This window comes from Panthera leo, chromosome D1, assembly GCF_018350215.1.
Source record: "Panthera leo isolate Ple1 chromosome D1, P.leo_Ple1_pat1.1, whole genome shotgun sequence".
Taxonomy (NCBI): Eukaryota; Metazoa; Chordata; class Mammalia; order Carnivora; family Felidae; genus Panthera; species Panthera leo.
In genome coordinates, this window is record NC_056688.1 from 108,268,017 (window position 1) to 108,293,840 (window position 25,824).

Here is a 25,824-nt window from a genome sequence, read left to right on the forward strand (position 1 = left end):
CCTGTAGGTACAGTGTGCATGAGCTCGGCCCCCACTGCCACCTTCCTCGGGACTTGTCTACATGCACGAAAATGAGTTTCCTTCTTTGCAGCCAGCTTTTTTTTTTTTTTTTTTTGATAGCTTCCATAATGGATCTTCTATATCACTTGAGCGTGTGTTTTGAAGTTAAGCTTTTTTTTTTTTTTTTTTTTTTTTTTTTTAGTTTGAGAGAGAAAGAGCGTGTCCAAGTGGGGGAAGGACAGAGAATCCAAAGCAGGCTCTGTACTGTCAGCATGGAGCCTGATGTGGGCCTTGAACTCATGAACTGTGACATGACCCGAGCAGAAGTCTGACACCTAACTGAGCCACCCAGGTGCCCTGAAGTTCTTAAACTTAAGATTTGAATCAATCAGTTATGAACCCACTGAGGTTTCCTTAGCATTTTTTGGAACAGTCTGAAAGCCACTGTTACCTACTAGAAGCCAGTGGCCTAGACCATTGCATTCAATAAGTAGGCAGGGTGCTCTAGGCTGGGAATTTTGGTAGCGACAAAGCACATCCCCTGTCCTCAGGCTTTTACACGGAAGTAGGCCAGAAGCAGAGGGGGTAAAGCAATGATCGTTGGTAGCTGAGTAGTCTCTAAGAGAAAAGGAAGTGAAAAGAAGAAGAAATGTAAAAAAAAAAAAAAAAAAAAAAAAATGCTGTAGCAGGCATAAGAAATTTGGGAAGGGTTTGCAAGGGATGAGATTTAGGATGGGACATAGAGGGATGGAAGAAGAATCAGCCGGTAGAATTGGGCTGGGGAGGGAAGCCTGTGAGAAAGGCAGAGAGATGGGGACTGTCTGTGGCCCCAGGCTCCCATCAGAGCTGGCAGTGGGGGAGGGAAACGAGGCTGGAAGGCCGGCTGAGGTTGAGGGTGGGAAGCACTCTACTGCAGGTCGAAGTGTCTACATCCAGTTGCTAACAATAGGCAGGACTGAAGGTTACCGAGGAAGGGACTGGTATTAGATCTTGAGTCAAGAAACTTGAATCTTGCCAACAGGTACCAAAACCAAGAAAAATTAGTCCTTTTTCGCCCTAAATCAGAACTGGCCCCAGGCAAGTAGTTACCGCTACCTGGACAGATCGACGTGAGACCAGCGCTGTCCATGGTAACAGCTTTTGTGTGGCTTAAAGCTTTCATCCATTTTTCTCACAACCAATCCGTGAGGGGTGTCAGCCCTATTTGGTAGATGAGAAAAGCTGAGACTGCCTAGGTCAAGGTCAGGAGGGCCTTGAGACGCCAAGCCTTCTCTCCCGTGCCCACGCTGCCCAGACGCTCGCCAGGCCCCAGAGGCTGGCGGCGCCTCCGGGACTCCCGCGGGGTCTTGACTCCGCCTCATAGCCCCTCGCGCTGGAAGCCCCGCCCCCAGGAGGGCCCCGCCACTTCCCCAACGTCCAATGAGACTTAGCTGGGGGAGGGACTGAACGTCATTGAGGGCCAATCTGATTGGGCCTGGGCGGAGCTGCGGCGGGTGGGAGCTGAGCGGCTGCACCGCGGTATTCCCAGCCGGGGGAGAGCCCGGCGCGGGCGGCGCGCACGGGGCCCTGCTGTGCGCGCGCCCGCCGCCCGCCACCCGCGCAGCCCCTCGGCCCACTCCGCCCTTCGGGTCGTGGCGCCCGTCCCTCCCTTGCTCTCCCGTCGGCGCCCGGACAGGGGGCTCGGGAGCCGAGCCTAGCCGGGGCAGGGGCGGGAGCCGCGGGACGAGCGCCTGAGGTGGGTGCGGAGCGGGAGACAGGGAGGCAGGGAGGCCGGGCGGGCGGGCGCCTGGGTACGCCCCGCCGAAGGACCCCGCGTCGAGGTGGAGAGAGGTCGGCCAGGTGGCGGAGCCCGGCTCCTGGCCTGCCTCGGTCCCAGGCGCTCGGGTCCGCGCCCTAGTCCCCCTCCCAGGCCACCACCCTCCCCTCTGGGGACACCTCGTCCCTCTGGCTGCCTGCGGCCTCCTCACCCCTCTTGCTGTTTGTCGCCTGTGCACCTGCCTTCTGGGCCTTGCGCTCGCACTGCCTCTCCAGGCCCGCCCCGCCCCCCGTCCCCCCCCCTCGCCCCCGCCCCCCCCCCGCAGTCTTACCTCCTCAGGACCCAGCACCAAATTAGCCTGGTTCCTTCTGCTCCCATCCGTCCCTCTTTGTCGTCTGTACACTTGTCACCTCAACTCTGTTCATCCACTCTGCCCCCTCCTTCTCCCCGAACCCCCCCCCCCCTTCCCAACATCCAGCCCAGTCCATCATCCCGCTCCCCCTCCCAGGGACTCCTGCCCCCAGCCCTGATTGTCCCCTACACCTGCCCCACTCAGCCCCAGCCCCATGTCCTCCCCCATCCATGCTCCTTTGTTGTCTCTGCAGCTGTCCCCTTGGCTCTATCCATCCTTCTCCCCGAAACTCTAGCCCAGACTCCTCCGTCTAACCAGTGAGCCACCCCCTCCCCGCTTCTGTTCTGCCATCCCTCCTGATCTGTGCCCAGCCCACGGTTCCCTCGGCCTAGCCACCCCCTTCCTTCCAGCCCAGCCCTCTGAACACCTACCCAGTGTACCCCCTCACCCTCTCCCAGCTGGCCCAGTCTTTCCCCGGGGTCTCCCCTACACCAGCCGATTTCCCTGTCCTCATCCATCCTCTTTTCCTGCCTGTGCTCCTCTCCCATCCTCCTGGCCTCAGCCGGCTGTACCCCCGCTCACTGTTTCCTCCCCCGACAGGTGCCGTGGAGAAGCCATGGAGCTGACCAGCAAGAAGAAGCTGCACGCCCTGTCCCTGGCCGAGAAGATCCAGGTGCTGGAACTGCTGGATGAGTCCAAGATGTCCCAGTCGGAGGTGGCCCGGCGCTTCCAGGTCTCCCAGCCCCAGATCTCACGCATCTGCAAGAATAAGGAGAAGCTGCTGGCGGACTGGTGCAGCGGCACGGCCAACCGGGAGCGCAAGCGCAAGCGGGAGTCCAAGTACAGCGGGATTGACGAGGCCCTGCTCTGCTGGTACCACATCGCCCGGGCCAAGGCCTGGGACGTGACGGGGCCCATGCTGCTCCACAAAGCCAAGGAGCTGGCCGACATCATGGGCCAGGATTTCGTCCCCAGCATTGGCTGGCTGGTCCGCTGGAAACGCCGCAACAATGTGGGCTTCGGGGCCCGGCACGTACTGGCGCCTCCGTTCCCCCCCGAGCCACCTCCCCCGGGCCCCACGTCCCAGGCCCAGCCTCCTCTTTCGCTCAAGGACTTCTCCCCCGAGGACGTTTTCGGCTGCGCCGAAGTGCCTCTGCTGTACCGGGCAGTGCCCGGCAGAGGGGGCGCGCGCGACCGGGTGCAGGTGCTGCTGTGCGCCAACAGCAGAGGCACCGAGAAGCGGCGCGTGTGGGTCAGCGGGCTCCGGGCCGCGCCAACGTGCCTCTTCGGGGTCAGCGGTGCGGCTCTGCCGGCCTCCTACCACCCCGACCTGGGCGTCCCCTGGTCAGAGTGGCTGGCCCAGTTTGACAGGGACATGGCGCGGCAAGGCCGACAGGTGACCCTGCTGCTGGCCGCGCGGGTGGCGGAGGGGTTGGCCGGCCGGCCCGGGCTCCGCCACGTGCGGCTCCTGCCTCTGGCCGCCGACGGCAGCACGCCTTCGCTGCCCGGCTCCGTGGTCCGGGCCTTCAGGACCCACTACCGGCACCGCCTGCTGGGCAAGCTGGCTGCCGTCCGGAGCAAGAGGGCCGGCGCCTCGCTGGCCGAGGCCGCGGCGGGCATCACCGTGCTGGACGCGCTGCACATGGCGGCGGCCGCCTGGGCCAAGGTGCCCCCCCAGCTCATCGGGAGCAGCTTCGTCCGGGAAGGGCTGGCTCCCTGCAAGATGTCCCCGTCCCCCGACCAAGCCTCCGAGATGCCGCCGGTCCCCGGCGGGCTGAGCCTCGAGGAGTTTTCCCGCTTTGTGGACCTGGAGGGTGAGGAGCCCGCGTCTGGGGGGTGCAAGGAGGAGACGGGCACTGAGGACGAGGCGGGGGCCGGAGAGGACGGCCTCGGGCCCCTGCCCACCAAAGCCGACGCCCTCCGGGCACTGGGCACGCTGAGGAGGTGGCTGGAGTGCAACGGCACCTCCCCTGAGCTCTTTGAAAAATTCTACGCCTGCGAGGAGGAGGTGGAGCGTCTCTGCGGCTCGTGAGGGGCCCCCCCCTTGCTGCTGGCCGGGCCCCCCCCCCTCCTGTTTCCCATGGAAACGCCCTCGCTAGGAAGGCGGGCTGGAGGCTGGGCTCTTTCCCGTGGAAATGGAGCTTCGGGAGAGGTGTGGAAGGGAGACAAGCGGTGGAGACCGAGTCGAAGGCCGGAGAGAAGGTCGCCCCAGCCTCCAGAAGAGGGTTCTGAAGATGGGGCGCGCGGGGCGGGGTGTGAGGCTAGCGTGTCGCTTCTCAACCTCCAGGGAGGCCGGGACCTGGGAAGGAAGAATTGAGGCTTTACGGACAGGCCGATCCCTGGAACTCTGTGTCGGAAACAGTTCTGCTTCTGGAAATAAAGTTTTTTAATCAGAAGAGAGGTCGGGGTGTCGTTTTCATGGAAAAGGGGCGAAAACTTTCAACTCAGGTTTTTAAAATTGATTGCGGAGGCTGGCCGCGACGCCGCCGTCCGGGCTTGGCCGCTGTGGCTGCACGTGACCAGCAGCAGCCCCGTCTTCCAGAACTCCAGCGGGAAGGACTCCCCGGGAATGGGGACCCCTTACCTGCCGACAGACAGATCCCGAGTATCGTCCCAGGACATTCTGCTGCTCTGATGACTTCGCTCTCAGATCGTGGCATTAGGAACGGGGGGGAGGGGTGGCTAGGGACAGTCTAGGGACACCCCACGGAGCCAGAACTTGGAATCGCCATCCGTTCCTTTGATCATTTCACAACATCTCTTCAGCAAGCCTCCTGTGTGGTGAGCTTGCAAAAATGGCCTCCCTGCCGGGCAGGGCCTCACAGACAGTGACAGTGCGGTGTGACTAAGGGCCGTCCCACGGGCTTGTGCAAAGTGCTGTGGCCCCCAGGAGCCTGGGGAGACTCCTGGAGGGGGGGAGCGGGAAGGACAATCCAGGCCAAGGGGAGGCAAGCATGGAGGCCTGCCGGGAAGGAGGGGGTCCCAGGTGGTGAGCAGAGGCAGGCGGTCCCTCTAGAGCGCAGGGGGAGGTGTGGGGAGCAGGAGGGGTCTTCAGCCCACCACACAAGCTGGTGGGGCACCCCAAGGGGTCTCAGGGTGAGGACAGGTCATTCGTGGGATCCATGGGGCGCCCGGGTGGCTCAGTCGGTTAAGCGTCCGACTTCGGCTCAGGTCATGATCTCGCAGTTCGGGAGTTCGAGCCCCACGTCGGGCTCTGTGCTGACGGCTCGGAGCCCGGGGCCTGCTTCGGCTTCTGTGTCTCCCTCTCTCTCTGCCCCTCCCCCACTTGTGCTCTCTCTGTCTCTCTGAAAAATGAATAAATATTTGTTAACAATTTAGAATAACTGAGACGTGGAGACGTGGGTCCAGGTGAGAGGTGGGCAGCCTGAGCCAGATCGGGGAGTAGGATCTGAAGAGGATGGATTGACCTGGAAAGGACATGGGCTATGGACACAGACGGACCCTGGCTGGGGAGGCGTCCAGCTCAGGCCCAAATCCTACTGCGGCCGAAAAGGCACTCGACCATCACAAGCCAGCGCGGCACAGTTTTCTGGGGGGTGCTGCGGTCCAGGACACGGCGCCCAGGGCAGCCACGCTCACGCCCCCCTGCACGCCTGGCCCAGGCTCCCCCTCACCGGGGGCGTGGCTGCGGCACTTTGTCGACTTTGATGAAGTACCTTTTTTTTTTTTTAATTTTTTTTAATGCTTATTTACTTTTGAAGGAGAGAGAGAGACAGAGTGTGAGCAGGAGAGGGCTGGAAGAGAGGGAGACACAGAATGGGAAGCAGGCTCCAGGCTCCGAGCTGCCAGCACAGAGCCCGACGTGGGGCTCGAACCCTCGAGCTGAGCGATGATGACCTGAGCCGAAGTCAGACGCCCGACCCACTGAGCCACCCAGGTGCCGCTGATGAAGTACCTTTCGCTCCTTGCCTTTCTGCCTCTCCCTTCTGTGGTCCGTAAAGAGACAGGCGCCTTTTACTCGGGGTTCCTGACAGTCCCCCCCCATCTGCTCTGTCATCTGATCCTCACCCGGCACTGTTTCGTTGGGGAACTGGGAAGGTGCCCCTTTTTCCTCTTCTGCTGTTCAAGCACCACCTTCAGTTTGGCTCATTATCCTGTCTGATCACCTGGCAGTTCAGCGATGACCATCCGTTGTTTTTTTTGTTTTGTTTTTTTTAACGTTTATTTATTTTTGAGACAGAGAGAGACAAAGCATGAACGGGGGAGGGTCAGAGAGAGAGGGAGACACAGAATCTGAAACAGGCTCCAGGCTCTGAGCAGTCAGCCCAGAGCCCGACGCGGGGCTCGAACTCACGGACAGTGAGATCGTGACCTGAGCCAAAGTCGGACGCTTAACCGACTGAGCCACCCAGGTGCCCCGATGACCATCCGTTTTTAAACAGTGCTGAGGCCCCCCGCTGGTCTTCTAGATCCCCGGTCCTGGAGGCTTTCCTCGCCGGTTCTAGTTTTCCCACCTGTGTTAATTTCACTTGTCCGTTTTCTGAGGTCTTCCCAGTTCTGACGTATCTCTTGTTAAACGTTAACACCAAGAGGAGACGGTCTCTAAAGACCTACCCAAAGCAACGAGGAGGGGGACACATTAGCTGTCTGTTCTCGGTGCCATATTCCTGTTGGAGCAGGCACACTAGTAACAGCCATATTGCTGACTTCTTCCCAGAGCTTGATTGATTGCTTGATTTTTTAATTTGAGAGAGAGAGAGAGAGAGGCAGAGGGAAAGGGAGAGAGAATTTCAGACAAGCTCCATGCTTCGGGTAGAGCCCGATATGGGGCTTGATCCCACAGCCCTGGGATCATGACCTGAGCCGAAATCAAGAGCCAAGACACCCAGCTGGCTGAGCCACCCAGGCGCCCCAAGAGCTTTTCATTTAAAGCCACAAAGAACCCCTTCCTTTCCTGCGTTGTGATCCTATGTCAGGCTTCGCCTGTTTGCAGTTGACTTTGTTGGCTCATTCAAGCAGTATTTACTGACCTCTTTGCCTGTGGGTCAGGCCTTGTTCCAGGACCTGGCGCTTGTGCAGAAAAAGACAGACAGGATCCCTCCTCTCAAAGCCCTTACATTCTGGTAGAGGGAGATAAAGAAGAGACAAGTAAACACATAAACACAGTCATTTTAGGTAGCAATGAGTGCGAGGATGAAAATGAAATAATGTCATTGAGAGGGACAGGGAGAGGGGAGTCAGGGAAATGGTTTTTGGGCTGAGTTGTGAATGAGAAGGGAGCACTTTTACTTCCCAAGGAAGTGTGCCCTGCGAAGGGAACAGCAGGTACAAATATCTAAGGTCAGAAGCAGCTCGACAGGTTCAGGAAACAGAAAACTGTCCTGTGGCTGAAGGTGGGGAGTGGGGGGGGGGGGGGGGGAGGGAGGCCTGCAAGCAGGCGAGGAGGGTCGGGAGGAGGGCAGGGGCCTTTGGGCCGCGGCATTTACATTGATCTCAAGTGAGACGGGTAGTTCGGGGCTGTTTTTGGTGGGCGCCCGACTTGGACAACAGAGGAACACAGTGTTTTATGTTTTAGTAAATCGAATTCTGGTCACTGTGCGAAAAACATACGGGGAGCTGGGGAGCAAAAGTGGAAACCGGGGAAGTCAAGAAACTATCTCATTGGTGGGGCGCAGGTACGAAGGGAGAGGAAGCAGAGGACAGCTGCTGTTCCCGACAGCGCTGGGTCTTTTACCAAGGCCGGGCGGTACCACCCAGCCGGGCAGGAATCACCATGGGCACAGCGAGGGCAGGACGGAGAAAGTACGTGCCTTGTTCCAGTTTATTTACAAGCTTGTAATGCACACCCTCTATGTTCCGAAGACATTCGAAACTCCAGGGCAGCAAAGACGAACAAGACACAGTCCCTGGGGCACCTGGGGGGCTCAGTCGGTTAAGCGTCTGACTCTTGATTTCAGCTCGGGTCATGATCTCACGGTTGGTGAGTTTGAGCCCCGTGTTGGAGCTCGATCGCAGAGCCTGCTTGGGATTCTCTCTCCCTTGCACTCTGCCCCTCCCCTGCTTGCTTGAGTGCAGTTTCTCTCTCTCTCTCTCAAAATAAATAAACTTTAAAAAAAAAAAAAAAAAGACACAGACCCTGTTTCTAAGGTGCTCAAGCCAGGGGGAGAAATAGGAAGTGACCTATAGTACAGGTCAGTCATGGGGGTTACATGAATCAGCATTTATCAAGTGCTGCTTACCGGGCGCTACTCCCAGCACCAGGTCTGTGTTGGTTGTTGCTGCTGTCATTACTATTCTTTTTAAAAATATCTATTTATTTGAGGCAGAGAGAGAGGAAGAGGCAGAGAGAATCCCAAGCAGACTCCATGCTGTGAGCAGCGAGCCCCATGTAGGGCTCGATCTCGCGAACCGTGATGTCATGACCTGAGCCGAGAGCAAGGGACAGAGGCTTAACCAGCTGAGCCACCCAGGCGCCCCTCTCTCATCACTATTCTATTCATCCTCACCATCGGTGTGAGAAGATGATGAACGGGATGTAGGAAGCCCACAAGCAGAAAGACCGACCCCCCGTCTTCTGTCTCTACCTTGCACTCTGAGTAACTTCCCCCCACCTACCCTCCCAGCTCGCTTCAGCCACGACTGTTCTTTTGGTTTTTGGGTTTTTTTTATTTTCCAAATATAAATAATCACTCTTATAGTCTCTTGTTTCTTATAATTCTTTTATACATTAAAAAAATTCATGAATGGCTCTTTTGTATTCTGTATCTGAGACATTTAATATCTGAAATCTTTGGGGAGGGGGTTAATTTTTGCTTTTTATTTCTATTGATGCTTTAACTCATGGGGGATTTTTTCTTTGTGTGTCTATTAATTTCTGGTCGTGGGAGTAATATTATTATATAATATTATAATTATAATTATATATAATATGTATGTAATTGTATATATATATACTTTATATATATATATATACATATATACAATCCTCAGTGTTCTTTTTAACATTTATTCATTTTTGAGAGTGAGAGAGACAGAGCCTGAGTGGGGGAGGGGCAGAGAGAGAGGGAGACAGAATCCGAAGCAGGATCCAGGCTCTGAGCTGTCAGCACAGAGTCCGGCTCAGGGCTTGAACCCATGGACTGCGAGATCACGACCTGAGCCAAAGTCAGACGCTCAACCAACTGAGCCACCCAGGCGCCCCCCAATCCTCAGTGTATTAAGGAAAGCTCCCGGGACGCTAACTTCTGTTGTATACTTCTAACTTCTTGAAGCTCTTTCTTCTCCAAGCATCCCCGTCACCTTACTGGCCTCATTTTCTTTCTCGTATATATTATATATATATATATATATATATATATATATATATATATATATAATATATATATATAATTGTTTTGTTTTTATTTTTCATCTCTGGAAAACCCGAAGATCTCGTTTAGGAGAGCGCCTCTTCAGAAAAATTTGTAGTTACTCCCGCCAGACACAAGAGGGCGCTCCTACCATGATAAGTTAATTTCTCCACGGACGATGTCCCTGGGGCGCCTGGGTGGCTCAGTTGGTTAAGCTTCTGACTTCAGCTCAGGTTATGATCTTGCCGCCAGTGAGTCCCAGCCCTGCGTCAGGCTCTGTGCTGACAGCCCGGAGCCTGGAGCCTGCTTCGGATTCTGTGTCTCCCTCTCTCTCTGCCCCTCCTCTGCTGATACTGTTTCTCAAAAATAAATAAACATTAAGAAAAATTAAAAAAAAAAAGAATTAAAAAAAGGAAGGAAAGAAAGGTGTCCCAGACCTGAAGCAATATGAATAGGCATGTGGTTTCTGGTTCACAGAGGAGACGATCTTGTTCTTAATTTTCGTCCACCACGAGGGAGAGGTAGGTTTCTTTGTAAATTCCCTTTACTGGTGGATGGAGATTTTCTGGTCTCCCTTTGCACTAAGGGTGCATCCCTGTCCAGAATCTTGGCTTAATTTATGAGTCTGGGGTTCAGTTCCCCCTGACAGTTCCATGCAGTTATTTAACCTAAATGCTGAGAAGCATTAGCGTGAGCCCCTTAGCAGCTCCAATTCCAACACGCTGGTTTACGCTTACTTCCTTGTTTTGAAGGGGCGCTTGGGAAGTTCCCTTACTTCTTGAAAGGTTAGGGTTTTAAGATCCTGTTTGTTCTAATGGATCTGGAGTCTAGTTGCTTTATAGTAGGAGGGATCTAGGTAAAGTCTAGAGCACCAGTCTGCCAGAGGGGGGAGTTGGGAAGATCAGTTTTCTTTTTCTTTCTTCATTCATTCATTCATTCATTCGTTCAAAACCATCGATGGAGCACCTCTGTGTGCCAGCGAGGGTTGTGATGATGTACAAAAACAGACAAGGTCTTTGCTTCATGGAGCTCATAGCTTAGAGCAGAGACATTACAATAAAAGAATCACACAAACAAGTGCGATTACAGACGAAGTGGGGATTGCATGAAAGCTAGTGCTTCTCAAACTGTGGGCCACACCAGCAGCATCAGTAGGAACGTAGTAAAGCACAAGTACTTGGACTCTTCCCAAACTTACAGAATCAGAAACGCCAGCATGGGACCCAGTAATATGTATTTCAAGCACCCCCCCCCCCACCCAGGTGATTCTAAACGACTGCCATAAGCCAAAGGAACTTGACCTAGACAGAGGGGCTGACCAAATTTCCCTAAGGAAGTGGCGATGACAACAGAAAGATGAGTGAGAGGCACATAGGCAGTGAGAACAGCATGTGCAAATGTCCTGCGGTCAGAGGGAATCTGGTTGTTTAAGGAACCAAGAGAAGGTGAATGTCTGAGGGCCTTGAAGTTTGTAGAAGAAGCTTGCCCTGATTCCTCAGAGTGATGGAAAGCCATCCAGGAGGATGAGAGGAGTAGGGTGTCTTGATCAGAACTGCATTTGAAAAAGCGGAGTTATCTGTTCGGATTCAGGACAGGACCAAGGCTGTGGCATGAGGATGGCAAAAGAGGGAGTGAGTCCTAGAAAACTTCAGAAGCAGGGTTGGCAGGAGCTGGGGACTCCTTTGATATGGGAGGAGGGGAAAAGGAGAGCCTCCTGGAGACATCTGGCCTGAGGACATACCTGTACGGCAGAGCACTGCAGCAGGAGCGGACCGGGGGGAGCCATGACGTGCCTTTGAGATCCTCAAGGACAGGTGACCAGAGACAGAGGCCAGTGTGGGCGTGGAGCTCAGGACAGCGGTTAAGCCAGAAACAAGTCACATTCACGAAGTGAATCCCCATGAGTCTGGAAGAAGTGATTTAAGCCAGAATCGTCCTTAGGTTTGTCATTTCCCCCTATACCCACACAGGTAGTCTTCGTGTCACTATCCACATAAGTTAGCCTCCTGTGGTCACTGCTATGAAAATAAACGTGACACTTGACAGTATGAAACCCGTAAGATGCTGTATACGTTCGCCCAAGTTACAAGCTCCTGATGTGCAAGCCTCAGACACCATCCCCGTTGTCAACTCAAAGCAAGTGCATTTGCTATTTTCTCTCCTAGTTCTTAAGGATTCCTTTCCCCTCAGCGAGTCCTCAAACGTAACGATGACCCCCAACGATATGTTAATTCCTTGCGGAATTTAACGTGACTATTATGAGCCCCTGCTGATGTAAAAACACTTGGCTTTTAGAAATATCCTTGGGGGATCCCTAGGCGGCTCAGTCGGTTGAGCATCTGACTCTTGATTTCGGCTCAGGTCATGATCTCACGGTTTGTGAGTTCGAGCCCTGCCTTGGGCTGTGCACAGACAGCGCAGAGCCTGCTTGGGATTCTCTCTCCTTCCGTGTCTGCCCCTCTCCTGATTGTGTGCGTGCATGCGTTCTCTCTCTCACCAAATAAACTTAAAAAAATTGTCTTGGGGCGCCTGGGGGCTCAGTCGGTTAAGTGTCCGACTTCAGGTCAGGTCATGATCTCACGGTTCGTGGGTTCGAGCCTCGTGGAGCCTGCTTCGGATTCTGTGTCTCCCTCTATTTCTGCCCCTCCCCCACTTGTGCTCCGTGTGTGTGTGTGTGTGTGTCTATCTCAAAAATAAATAAACATTAAAAAAAATCTTTTTTTAAATTATCCTTGGCCACTTCCTGCCTGTTCTTTGTCTTTCCACCCTCCTTTCCAACACTGTTGTGTCCTTTCCCTGGGCCTCGGAAAGAGGAATGTGTTGTTTTCTCACTAATCGTGTTCACACTTAACCCTAACCTCCCTCCAGCTCTGTTCTGTCAGTCCAGCTAGCAGCCCTTGCCATGTGAGCAACAGGAGCTCGGGCCGGGACTACATGGCCCCGTGGGAGGCCTGCACTCTCTCTGGTTGTTAAGGGAGGAGAGGAGAAGAGCTCCAGCCTCCGGAGACACCTCGGGAAAGAACCAGATAGGGAAAACGCAAGCCTATGCCTAGACGGTGCAAAGGCAGGCTTAAGGGTGTAATTGCTACCCCAAAAGAAGATTTAATTAAAACCCAGTCAAGAACGGATTTTTAAAGTTTATTCTCTTGCCGACAGGTAATGTGCGAAATGGCAAACTACAGAGGGCCACCCTGACCTCCCGCTCCCTTCTGGCCCATTTATAAGCGCCGCCTTCTCTCTCACATGTACCGACTGCCCCCCCCCCCCCACCCCTGCCCCCAACCACTGCTGTACCATCACCGTCCTATCTGGCCCCAAATCTGGCACCAACGTGGTGCTGGACAGCCGCTGGGGCCTCGCTAACCGACCAGATGTCAGAGGCAATTGAGGCACAGAAAGGGCGGTGACTGGCTGAGCCAGACCCTGTCTTTCCATATCAGGAACACAGGCTTCCTGACCCCGGCCAGGAGGGGAGGCCACTGGAGCTAGGAGTTCAAGTCCCTTCTACTGGACCCATAAGTCCCTTAGCTCGAGAGGACAGCACACACGTTTCTGCCTGTAGGAGCACCTGAACACCATTAAACCTTAATGTGTATAAAAGGGACCAGAATGCTTTGCACCACACGGATTCCTAGGTCCCAATCTCAGAGATTCCGATTCCATCCACCCCCGGTGGGGCCCGGGATCCTGCATTTCGAACCTGATGCCACTGCTCCAGAGACCACACTGGAATCAGCCCTGGAAACCCGCAGACCCCTACCTACTGTGTCAGCAAGGGTGAGGCCAGACTATTGCAACGAAGACGTGTCAGAGCACAGCAGCCCAGGTGGTCGTGGGCACCCGGGTTCTGGGCCGACAGGGTGCCTCCTGCGTCCTCAGCAGGGCCTTCTGGGGGCCCCGCTTCCGGCCAACAGTGAGGAATCTTCTTGAAGGTAAGAGATGGGCAATTTGCAAGGCGCCTGGGTGGCTCAGTCGGTTAAGCGTGTGACTTTGGCCCAGGTCACGATCTCACGGGCCGTGAGGTCAAGCCCCGCGTCGGGCTCTGTGCTGACAGCTCGGAGCCTGGAGCCTGCTCCGGATTCTGTGTCTCCCTCTCTCTCTCTCTGCCCCTTCCCCGCTCGTGCTCTGTCTCTATCAAAAATAAACATTAAAAAAAAAAAAAATTAAACAAAAAGAGAGATGGGCAATTTGCAGGCATGACACATTTCTCTGGCAAAAGCCCAGGGACAGGGCCCCCCTGAGTTGCGAGGGAGGTTAGGAAATGGAGCCCAGCTCGGTGGGCACATGCCTTGCGGCCACACCGTGACACTGAAAGAAGACGGGTGCTATTTGGGTGCCGCTGCCGTTTGCAGGCCACCGTCCAGTGAAGGAGAGCTCTGAGGAGCACACGTGGGGCTGATGCCATGAGGCCAGCCCCGGGTGGGTTTGAACTTGGTGGGAGGCTGTCGTGGGCCCCAGGTAGAACAGGGGGGCAGAGTAACTGGGGTCTGGAGTTGGAGGCTTGGATGTGTCCGGGCAGGCGGTGCGACATACTGGCCATGCGACCTTGGACACGTTACACACACTCTCTGAGCTAAGGCTGTGATAAGAGCTAGAACACTGTAAACTGTGATAATATTGTGATGGTTTGGGGTGGGGGTTAAAGTTTATTTATTTTGCGAGAGAGAAAGCGGGCACACAAGCAGGGCAGGAGCAGAGGGAGAGGGAGAGCGAGAGCATCCCAAGCAGGCTCCGCACTGTCAACGTGGACCCCGACGAGGGGCTTGATCCCACGAACAGTGAGATCATTAGGGGAGCTGAAATCAAAAGTCAGACGCTTAACCGACAGAGCCACCCCAGGCGTCCAATGATGTTTTGTCTTAAGATTTTATTTTGTTTTTTAAAAGCAATCTCTGCACAACGGGGGGCTCAACCTCACAACTCCAAGATGGAGAGCCACGTGCTCCACTGACAGAGCCAGCCAGGTGCCCCTATTGTAATGGTTTTCATTGGGAGCCCCCAGTAAATGGTAAGAATCCCAGGCACTCAGGTCACCAGAAGGTGGGCCCAGGCTGACCTCAGACCAGATAGGGACATTAGTGGGTACAAACTCTCCTCGGCTTCATTGCCAATCAAGGAACCCCTCTTTGGCCAGTGTGTAACCCCCACTTAGCAACTGAGACGGGTAAGAAAAACAAACACCGTCCGTGAGAGTGGCCAGGCCAGCACTCCTGGGGGAGGTGGTCCCCGACTTCTGGCACCGGTCCCCTGGAGACGACCCCAAGAGGGGCCAGGCAGGCAAAAACTCCCGGTAGAAAGGTGGCGGTGCAGCACCAAGGAAGTGGGTGTGGTGGTTGGAGTTGGGGGACCGATCAGAAGTCTGGCCCCTGACCTCAAGGAGCTCCCTGTGTAACGGGGTTAGGCTGAGAAGCAAATCAACAACCACGACAAAGCACAGGGGAGGGAGGGCGGTGATCCAGGCCTGTGGGGGATGTGGAAGAGATCAGGGGACGAGGTGGGGGTGGGGACTAGGAGGTGGGGGGTTGGGAGTGGTATGAAAACCCCCCAGCCAGTCAAGAGGCAAGGGGGAGGCAAGGAAAGACTCCAAGAGACAGTGCTCGGCCTGGGCCCGGAGCGGGCTTAGCCACCCCTCGGGAACTGTTTGCTCCTGGCCACAAGGGAATAAGCCTTCCAGGCCAAGGCCAATAACAGCACAGCTTGTTCTCCAAGTGCGGGGCTGGGCTGTGGAAGCCCCCAGGGAGAAGAAAGCTAGTGGACAGGGAGGGCCCAGGAGGTGGGGGGGGGGGGGGAGGGAGGGAGGGGGGCTCTCCCCCAGACTGGAAAGGAAGCCACTGAAGGACCCTGGACCAGCAGGGGACAGAAGGCTGCTCTCCAGGGGGGTCACGCGGGGAGCAGTTTGAAAGGAGGTGAGGAGGGCCCGTGAGGACAAGTTGCTGGAATCCAGGGGGTGGCTGGTTAGCGCCCAGGGGCGCAGCCTCTAAGAGCTCTTTAAGGGGTGAAGCCCCAGGCCGGGGCCAGAAGGTCACCAGCACCACGGGCCGGGGAGTGGACTTCACAGACTCAAGGCGAGCGCTGCTGGGGGGGCTGAAGTCGGCCTGTGTTCCGGAGCCCAGGGCCCGGGGCCTCCTGCCCCCCACTGCCGCTCACCCTTGGGAAGGGCTGGGCCTCTCGAATCGGATCACGAGCCGGTGCTTTCACCTCGGCCTCCCAGCTGGGCAGGTGGGCGGTGGCCTCGCTGGGGAGCGGCCGGCCTGACCTGCCTGGACTCACCCCCACGAGCGGAGGAGGTATTCGTAGCTGAGGAAGGTGACGGCGTTGACAGGAAAGGCGCGGGCGCTGTTGATCGTCAGCCCCCGGAAGAAGACCCCCAGACCTTCCTGCCGGGCGCTGCTTACCATGCAGTCCAGCACCCCCCGGTACGCCCTGCGCTTCAGCCCCGCCATCTGCAGCCGGGACTTGATCACATCCAAGGGCGTGGCTACGGCCCAGGAGGCGATGCCTGCGAAGCCCCCTGCCACCAGCACCGTGGCTGGGCCTGGGGTAGAGGAAGCCCAGATGGGTGTCAGACCCCGAGGAGCAAGGCACGCCCCCCCCATCCCCAGCGTCCCTCCCCATCCTCCGGGCAAGGGCCAGCTCCCCTCCCCCGATCCCCCCTCCGTCCCCCCCCCCCCACGCCAGTTCACTTACTGGGGTCCTGGCCGTCCCGCGTCGACTGGCGGCAGAGCCACTCGTAGGTGACAAAATAGATCCCCAGTGTGGGGGTGTCCCTCAGCGTCAGGGCCCAGGCTCCCCGGAACAGCCCCCGGGGCCCCTCCTCCTGGAAGATGGAGACCGCACAGTGCACAGGCCCCCGGTACCGGGGCGGGGGGCTGCCCGGAGGCCGCGCCCTTGGCTCCGTCTGGTTTTGTAGCCGGACTTTGATGAGGTCAAAAGGGGCCAAGCAGTAGACCTGTACGTAAGGAAGCAGGAAGACCCTGGGTGGGGCTCTGGGCGAGAACGACGGGCAGAGAACAATGGGCTGATCCTAACAAGAGGAAGGTAGGGAGCAGAGAGGGCTGCATCTTCCCCCGCCCCGTCCCCGCTCTCGCAGCCTCTGCACACAGGGCTCGGCATGGGCCAGACGGCTTCCGTGGCATCAGACCCCTGACAGCGAGCAGCACTGCCCCTCTCCCTGGACAACAGCATTGAACTTGCCTGGTGCTTGGTGCTCAGAGACAAACCTGGGTTGTTTCCCCAAGACTGAGGATAGGTTTCTAGCCTCCCCAAAGCCAGGGTGAGACCCACCTGCAGTGATTGGGTCTGAAGAAAGGATTTAGTCTGTGCCCGTGAGACAGCAAAGGGCTGATCGCCGACCCCCCCCCCCCACCCAGGGTTAAGGAGGTCACCTCAGTCCTGTTGGAGACTCCACTTCATAGGTTCTCCCTCCCCTACCTCCTGCAGGACGCCTCTCAGAGGCCCCTGACGGGGTCAAGTGCTGGGCCAGCCTTTCCTGCCTCCTGAAAACCACCCACCACTTGTGTCCCAAGGAAGGTGGGTGATGGTGCGATCTGCGGGTCCTGGGATCTTATCACCCGGCTGAGGCAGAAGGGACGAACATTTGGGGTAGTATTAGGACTGAGGGTGGTTCCGGGTGGATGTGGGGGGAAGGTGGGGGCAGGGGCCAATGTGCGAATCAGCGCGGATGCACTAGGTCAAGGTCAGCTGTTAGAGTTCAGATGAGAATTGAGGTGAGGCTAACGTTAGCACATCATGAGGGGCTTCTGTGGTTATTGTTTCTTTCGTGGAAGGTACATGAGCTCAGGTCCTCAGCCCTGGAGATGGCTGATGGCAGAGGCAGCTGGAAATCGGCTCTGGTGGCGATGGTCAGAGGGCGACAGGCCAACTTTGCCTACTTCTTCCCCTGTAGGAAGGGCGGCGGGCTGGGGTCCCTCCCCCTGAGGCGTGACCCTGATATCATCCTTCAGAGTCTGTGGGCGGAGCCAAACTCAGGACTCCTCCAGGCGATGTGCCCCTGAGTCCAGGGCTCCTGAGGGTGAGGAAATGGCCGAGCCCAAGGTAGGGTGGCCAGCAGGGGCAGGTTAGGGCCCTCACTCCCCAACCTGTGCCCACGGGGTCAGTGGGGACGGCAGACACTGCCACAGTGTTTGACAGGGTCAGCCTTTGCTGAGCCAAAGGCAACTTTTGTGCACATCAGAGGTTGTCATTCCCTGCCCTGTGCTAACCAGAGTCACTTCCTGCCTCTTCTTCCCCATCTCCACACTGAAACACAATGTCTGCTCCAAGATCCTGTTAAACCGAATCCATGGGCTTGATGGGAAACTGAGTTCCAGTCGGTCCTTGGACCAGGTCCCCATCAGTGACCCTATAACACCCTGTTCTGCTATCTGTCCTGCTTTTTTTTTTTTTTAATTTTTAACATTTATTTATTATTGAGAGACAGAGCATGAGCAGGGGAGGAGCAGAGAGAGAGGGAGACAGAATCCAAAGCAGGCTCCAGGCTCTGAGCTGTCAGCACAGAGCCGGACCCGGGGCTCGAACTCACAAACTGCAAGATCGTGACCTGAGCTGAAGTCGGACGCTTAACCGACTGAGCCACCCAGGCGCCCCTGTTTTGCTTTCTAAAGAGCAGGAGGGGAGGGTGACTTGGGAGCTGGGCCTTTCTGGGCCGGCTACTAGCCTGGGGTCTCAGTTCTCTTCCTTGTTTTTGTGGAGTGCAAATCTCAGGGCTTGGGAAATATGCAGGCATGTGTCCTGCACAAGAAGGGGCAGGAGAAAAGCCAGGACCTTTGGGGGTCTCATGAATCATTAATTCACCAGCGAGCCGCCTGGTTCTGTCCTTTGTCCTTGCTCTCTGCCCCGTGAAGTATGTTAGGAGCGTCAGGGCAATGTCAAATAGGGGGTGACGGAAGGCGCCTGGCTGGGGTGTGGAGGAGAGCCAGGCAAGAGTCCCTCCGCCTCTGTGCTCACGCCCCCCAATCAGCTGGGATTCCCCCTGGTGCCTGGAAGCCGCGTCTTCCTCCACCCCATCAGTCAAAAGCTGGATACTTAAGTGCTGAGAACAAAGACCAAAACCGAATGATGAGAGCTATTTAATGATTAATGCCCTGGGCCTTTCGCAGCGAGCTCTGTGGACTGGGGCCCCGCGAGGCTCACAGATCCCGGCCCGCCACATGCTGCAGGCAAAGGGGCTGAGCAGGGCATGAGCTGGGGCAGTGCCAGGACCCTGCCAGGACTGCAAGGGCTGGGCTCGGAGCTCTGGGAGCGCTGTCAGTTCTCCGGGGCAAGAGGTCACCTGGGGGAGAAGTCTTCCCAGAGCCCTGAGGCTGGCAGAGCCCTCCGGAGTGGGCAAGCCCCATCAGCCTCAGAATGGGGCATCGACTGTTCTCCATGCGGCCCCCTCAGCACCGTCTCCCCAGACCCCACCCCCAGCTCTCTCTGCCTTCTGCCCCCCCCCCCCACAGTGTTCTCCATGACCCTCCCCTCCAAGCCTGCAGCCCAGACGGCCACAGCCAGCTCGGCCAGGCCAGGTCATCGGGCAGAGGCCAGGAGCTGGCCATTCCCCCACAGCTCCTCATGTACCCGTTGGGGAGACCCAGGGTCTGCAGAGAGGGCTGGGAGGGGAAGCAGCAAACGGACCTTCGCTGTGCCCACATGCGCGCGTGTGTGGATGTGTGTGCGTGCATACACCTGTGCGCGTGTGCATGACCGTACCCGTGTGGACACACCCCACACCTCCCTCTCACCTGCACGAACCCTCCGGTGCAGCCAGCTATGAAGACGTGTATGTAGCTGGGTGGCTGGGCCCGCCGTTCCTGGTGAGCGGTTGCTGTGAGCGCCAGCAGGGTGTTGCTGTAGACCCCGAACAGGACGGAGTTGACCATGGCTATGCTCGCAATGGGGAAGCTCATTCCCTTGAAAAAGCCCAGGAGCTGTAGAAAGATGTGGCAAATGCTAAAGTGGCTGGGGGACCAGGGAGGCCTCCTCTTCTCCCCTCCCACCTCTGGCAGGGTCTCCTCTGGCTAGAAACCACTCCTGAAACCTGCCGAAGGGAGGTCGAGGCAGCCCCAGGTCCATCCTCGGGGCACCAAGCTACCACCCAGTCCCGGGTAGCCCCAGACTTAGGTCGTCTCTCTTCCAGGGACAGAGCCCTGCCAGGGGGCAAGAAAGCTGGTGCTGGCCACACGGAGGCCTCCTATGCCAAAGCCCCAAAGAAGCAGGACACCCACCGACTCATGGCGGTAAGTCTTCACCATACAATCGATGATGCCCCGGTATGTGGTCTGGGTCTGTAGCCGCACCTGGATGAGGAGGACAGAGCGGGCAGCCCAGCAGGGATGGGCAGAGATGGCTCTAGCCCAGCTCCTCCCTCTGCCCAGCAGGATGCCAGCAGGGCAGGACTGATAGGAAAGATCCCCCTCTCAAGGCATCCTGACTGTTGGTTCAGGTCATAGCCTTTATTCCTTGAGTGCGTCCCCTCGACTCACCTTTACAGTGTCAAAAGGGTGTCCCAGGACCAAACCCAGAGCTCCTGTGGGATAAGAAGATGGTATGAGTGAGGCCCCTTGCGCCATGCTGAGGAAGCAGGTGCCTAGAGGGAAGGGGAATTCAGGGGGGAGAAAATGGGGCAGAGCCCTACTCTGCCAGACTCCAAAGAAACTCCAGCTGTCCCCTTTGCAACCTCCTCCACACCAAGTGCTGGGTGAGGCAGGCATGGGGACGTGGGGACATGGGGACAATCAGAGAGAGCCCTGGCCCCACCTGGAGGACACAGGCCGAAGGGAGGAGCCAACCACAGACACCAGGTCCTCATAGCGTCTAACACTGCCTGTCTTGCCTAGTTAACCGGGGAGCAGTGGGATGGATTCTCCAGTGCTCCTGCCTCGCTGCCGGCCTGACTCCTTCCCTCTTGCCTTCCACTCACTACTGCCGTGGAGTATGTGGCCTCGATCCAGACGGGGCCCTGCTCTCCCCCCCTCCACCCCCTCAGCCAGCAGGACGGAGCTGGGAGCCCTTAGAACAGTCGTGCTGACACCAGGGGAGGAGGGTCCCGGCCCCCAGGCCATCTCCCCTGTGTAGCAGGTGCAGTTTCGGGAGGCAGAACCTTCTCAGGAGGCAGGTTCGAAACGTCCCTCTCTTTTCTTCTGAGAGAAGTGTCACCCAGAAGCTGGGCTGGGTCCCCAGCACAGCAGGCCTCAGCGACAGGGCCTGCAGCCCACGGCTGGGTAGGGCAGAGGCCCACGGGGGAATGCAGGACAGCTGCTGGGGTCAAAGGTGAACTTCCTTTCTGAGCCCCCCAGGGTGGGCCTAGGGAAGCGGGGTTCCTGGTGCGGGTCTGCAGGCGCAGGTGAGTCTGGGGGAGCGCTCGCCTTGGCTCTGGAGGCGAGGGCAGCTCGGCTGCCTCTCCGCTCCCCTCAGGCAACTGCCAGGAGGCTCCGGGATAGCTGGCTCTGGGTGCTTCTGGGCCACCAGGACTTTGGTCTCAGCTCCTCCCAAATCACCAGAAGTGACCCACCCCTGGGGTGGAGGGGATGTGACAGAAGGGAGAAAAGTGTCTCACCAGAGATCCAGCCGGCCACAAACTCCTCCACGGGCATTGTCCGGCTGGGGCGGAAACTGGTGGCTCCAACAGAGACACTGGTGAGTGCAGGTTCCTGGTCTCCCTCCCCCTGATCTTCCTGATAACCTGCCACTAATGTTTAACTCTGCCCGTAGGGTGAGCAGTGGCCCGGTGCCCAGACCTCGGCACCGGGAGAAGGGAGGGAGCCAACTCGGGTGGCCTCGACGGCGGAGGAGGGCGCACCGTGTGAAATCTCAGGGCAGGGGTGATGGCCCAGGTGGCCTCACCCCCTGCCGGCCAACGATGGCCTCGCAGCCTCCCACGGTGACCAGGCAGGGCAGCCGGGCCCCAGCCTCCAGGGCTGCCTCCGGCTTTAACGAGCCTGTTGAGGGCAAGGCCCTGCTCACCCGGCCCAGCAGGCCCCTACCCCCTCTATCCCCACAGCACCTCACGCCAGGCTGTCGCCCACTCGGGACAGGCAGCCAGGCCTGCAGAGATGGGGCATGGCCACCAGGGGGCAGACAGACGGCGTGGGAGGAGAGGAGTGACTCTTGGGCCTGAAGCCCTGCCTTCTCCCAGGGTTGTCTATGGCTCCCCAGCTCCCTCGTGTGAGTCAGAAACAGCTTCCCTGGCTTGGCCTCCTCTTCTCCATCCCTCCTTTCCAGGGGGAAAGCTGGGGATTTCAAGCGTGTAAAGGCTGGTGTGTGTCTCAGCTCAAGGGTTATGACTGCCCATTTCTCTTTGGACAATAACCCAAACTGACAAGGCAGGGACCTGAATCCCTCTCTCTCGCTCTCGGCTTCCTTCGACCAAGCTTCTCTGTCGCCAATACATTCAACATGCTACAGCGGGCACCATCATTCCACTCGCCCATCGGCTCTTCACGAGCTGAGTGCGGTTAAATACACTCCTCGGTGTTGTTTTGAAAACGGTATTTCACATCATTTAAACATTGTGTTGCATCTTCTGAGAAACTAGATGACCGTTCATGCCTTGTGTTTCTCACACCTGCCTGGTACTTTTTTCTTTTTTTCCAATATATGAAGTTTATTGTGCTGTCTGGTACTTTTATCTTTTCTGCTTCTGCCCTCTCTCTCTGCCTCAGGGGGGCCGATGTACATGAGCAGAGGCAGCATGGGCTGTGGTGTCGTCCGGTCTCAGCTCTGCCCCCACCAGCCCAGTGATCTGTGGCAAGGCGCGTGCTTCCCGAGGCGCTTTTCTCCCGCGTCCTTTGGGAGTCTCCAGAGGTCACTAGAGGGGGTTTCTGGGGCGGTGGTGTTCACGTTCAGGATCATGACCTCATCCAGGGCTATGTTTCTGACTTTCTCCGTTACACTTGAATGATTCCCTTGCAGTGGGGCACGGGAGCACAGCGGCAGTCCCGCAGCCTTGGGGGCAGAGGCAGGGCATCAGGGCAGACCCATGGGTGCACGCAGAAAGCGCTGAGCTTGCTGAACACGATGAGCCTCCGACATTAACAGAGCGCACAGGGGTTCTGATGTAACGTGTTGTTTCCATCGACAGCCACAGAATATTCTGTCAGATTCTATTCTTAGGTATGCCGGGTAGTGGGGCGGGGGCGGGGTCTTCTTTCGAGGGCACAGAGATCCAGTGCTCTGGTGCCATGGCCCACAGAAATCTGTGAAGGCACCAAATGTGGGTCCCAACCTTTGGAGTCCTCCTTGACCCCTCCCTTTCCCTCATACCTCAATAACACTCCATAAGGAAACTGTGTTGGGTTGGTATTGCCTTCAAAACACATCCCACACCCCACCCCTCCACACCTCCTCCATTGCTACTACCCAGGCCCGAAGCCACCATCACCTCCGCTTGGATCCCTGCCTGGCCTCCCTGCCTCCACCCCTGCCCCCTTCCAGTCTGTTCTCCACCTCGCAGCCAGAGCTATGCAGGTGAAATTGAAGTCAGGCCGTGTCTGTCCTCTGCTCCACACCCTGCACGGGTCCCATCCTGCTCAGAGTCAAAACCAAAGTCCTTCCTAGGCTCTAGAAGCCTTCACAGTACAGCCCCATGTTCTTTTGACCTCCGTCCCAGCCACTCTGGCCTCCTTCTCTTCTTCAGAAGGGTTCCTGGCTCCAGGCCTTGGGCATCGGCTGTCCCTTCTCCCTGTTGGCCTGGTCTAGCCTGGACTCAAACGTCATTTGCCTGGCATTCCTGGTGCCCCTTTCCTGGATCTACCTTTCCTTTCTTTCATCGCACTCATCACTGTCTGATGCGCTGTGTAATTAACTTGTTGTCTGGGCTGGGATCTCGGGCTGTTTTGTTTACTGATGTTATCCCGAAGGCTTAGGACAGCGCGTAGCACAGAGTAGGCACTCAATCAATATCTGTTGCAAGTGTGAATGAGCAGACAAGCGAGGGAGCAGCATTAGTGGCCAGCCTTGCAGCCACCCCTGGGTCTCCAGTTCTCTAGCCCCATCTCCAAATGGCCCCAAAGGATGTAAAGTCCTAACAATACTCCTACCTGCCCCTCCAGATCTCGTGGCAACTCTTACTTCCCCAGCAGATGCCCAAGAATCAGTCCCGTTCACCCTTCCGCTTTCCCATCGTGGCCAAAGCAGCATCCACCCCCCCACTACTTTCTTGCGGGCAGACAGGTTCTACGAAGCGGGGTTCACGTCTGACCTCCTGGGGGTCCCTGGGCTGCCCCAGTGACCTTCCTGAGCGCTGGCTTCTCACCAAGGGCTGGACTACAGTCCTCATTCTGCTGCGTACCCTCTCCCAAGGGATGGTGGGCAATCCCTTCTGTGGGCCTTAGGGTCCTTCACTGCTTGCAGAGGTAGGAAACCAGCCCAGTTGATTGCTGAGTCTAAGGCCTCTTGGCTCTAAAGGCCTGAGGGCTGCTGTCCTCACATCAGAATGGGTCCTGCTCTCTTCTCTCATCCCAGCCCAGTTCAAGGGAGACCCACTACCACTCCCTGGAGCCTTTCCAGGCTAGCCTTTTGCCTGGCAGAGCAGAGCTCTGACCTCGTCCTTCTCTAGCTCACAACCTCCAAAACATCCTCACTGCCTGCCAAACCCACCACGCACCCCTCGCCCTGGTGTTCACACCCCCTCCCAGGTGCCACCCCATCTTCCCAGCCTCACCTGCTGTGCTCTGATTGCCCAGGGCTTCCCCGGTGTCCTAACCTTGCTCCCACAGTTCCCACTACTGGGAATGCCTTCGGGAATCTCTTCTGGTGCCCCTCCTCACGGGACGTGGGTTCCGGCCTCCTTACCACCACATACTGCCAGACATCAGCTTTGTTATTTAAACGTTCTGATCCTATTTTTTCATCAACAAATGGAGATATACTATCCACCTCCTAGTGTGGTATAAGGATTAAAGGACTTTGGAAAGAGAGGTGCCTGAGTGGCTCAGTCGGTTAAGCGTCCGACTTCTGCTTAGGTCATGATCTCACGGTTCATGAGTTGGAGCCCCTGTGCTGTCAGCTCAGAGCCTGGAGCCCGCTTTGGGTTCTGTATCTCCCTCTCTCTCTGCCCCTCCCTTACTCACGCTCTGTCTCTGTCTGTCTCAAATAAATAAACATTGAAAAAAATTATAAGAAAAGAATCTGGCACAGTGTATACGCTCCACAAACAGCAGCTGCTTCCTCTTACTTCTACCCACATGGGCCATGAGGGTGACATGAGGAGACAGGGGAGGGCCTGGCACCCAGCAGGGCTCAGGAATTGAAGACCCTTCTCTTCCTGCTTGTAGCACCTTATAGCTCTTAAGGCAATTCCGTCATCTTATGTAGTTTTAAACCTGCATTTCTTCTGGGCTTCTCTCTTCCCCCTCTCTACCTCCACTCCCTAATTCAACCAGAACGGAAGCTTCCTGAGGGCGGGGCAGTGTCTCACCCTGGCCCCCACCCCCTGCCCTAGCCCAGGCCCCACACCCAGTACGCACTCAAGCACACTGAACTGTGTCCCACTTTGCTCCCACTGGTTTAGGGAGGCCACCAAACCATCGTGTCCTGGTCTGAGGGTCCCAGAGCTTAGAACCTGGAGGCAGATGCCCATTCTGACTGCCCTCTTCTCTCCAGCTCACACCTGAGCTCCCGTGAGCCCTCAGTTCACGCGAGGAAGACATGTTGTAACGGGCTCAGTTGCGCAGCAGTGCGGCTCCTGGAGGGCAGGTAAAGAGAGGTTTCAAATACTGAGGAAATTGTGCTGGGTTGGGAGATGGGGCAGCCTCCCAATGCGGGGGGCGGGGAGGAATCAGAGCATGGTGAGCCCACGCCTCCCCTTGCACCGCACCCCCCCCCCCATCCCTGATCACCCAGCCCATTGTGGTTAGAACAATTTCTGGTTCCTCTGGCTTAGGAAGGTGCCCCATGGACCTGTTTTTCTCCCTGAGAGCTACACCTCAGGCATACGCATGCTGGCGTTGCCAGGACATGTTGGTGACGTGACCCTGGGATAATGGTTTCACACCTGTCTCTTCAGGGGCCCAGTGCCTCTTTCTGGCGTGGGAACGGCTCAAGGTCTCCGGGCTGTGTGTCTAAGATAGAGAGGGCTCATGTGACTGCACCTTGGAAAATCAAGTGTGTCTGGCCTGGGTTTCTAGCATATAACCTGAGAGTCCTAGGAGGCCACTGAGTTCAATCTCTTCATTTTACAGATCGGAAACTGGGGCCCGGGGGAGAAGGGGCTTGTCCAGGCCGAGTCCGTACAAGGGCCCAGTCTTCTGACCACAGCAAAGAGCCCCTAACCCCTCATGGCCCAGGGGGAGCTGCTGCAGTACAGGCTGCTGCCTGAGTCACCTTTACGCAACACCCAGAACAGTGCGGGTCCCTGACACGTCCCAGGACGCATCTCCATTTTTACAAGTGAGGGCACCGGCCCC

The 25,824-nt window shown here is 57.0% G+C and overlaps 2 protein-coding genes across 3 annotated transcripts; one reads left to right on the forward strand and one right to left on the reverse strand.

Annotated features, from left to right (window-relative positions):
• Positions 1-2,724: 2,724 nt before the first annotated feature.
• Positions 2,725-4,460, forward strand: TIGD3 (tigger transposable element derived 3). Its single transcript, XM_042905317.1, has one exon. The coding sequence runs from the start codon at positions 2,725-2,727 to the stop codon at positions 4,138-4,140; it is 1,416 nt and encodes a 471-aa protein (XP_042761251.1). The 3' UTR covers positions 4,141-4,460.
• A 6,705-nt stretch (positions 4,461-11,165) lies between these two features.
• Positions 11,166-21,081, reverse strand: SLC25A45 (solute carrier family 25 member 45). Of its 2 annotated transcripts, XM_042905291.1 has the most exons (7): positions 20,976-21,081; positions 19,903-19,946; positions 19,645-19,716; positions 19,162-19,347; positions 16,106-16,367; positions 15,814-15,953; positions 11,166-11,324 (listed from the first exon to the last, which is right to left on the reverse strand). In XM_042905291.1, exons 1-7 carry the CDS (start codon positions 21,010-21,012, stop codon positions 11,280-11,282), a joined length of 786 nt encoding a protein of 261 aa, XP_042761225.1. In that variant the 5' UTR covers positions 21,013-21,081; the 3' UTR covers positions 11,166-11,279. The 2 variants fall into 2 exon arrangements, with proteins under 2 accessions (XP_042761225.1, XP_042761224.1); XM_042905290.1 differs by lacking the exon at positions 11,166-11,324 and having other exon boundaries at positions 15,685-15,953.
• Between the last annotated feature and the right edge of the window lie 4,743 nt (positions 21,082-25,824).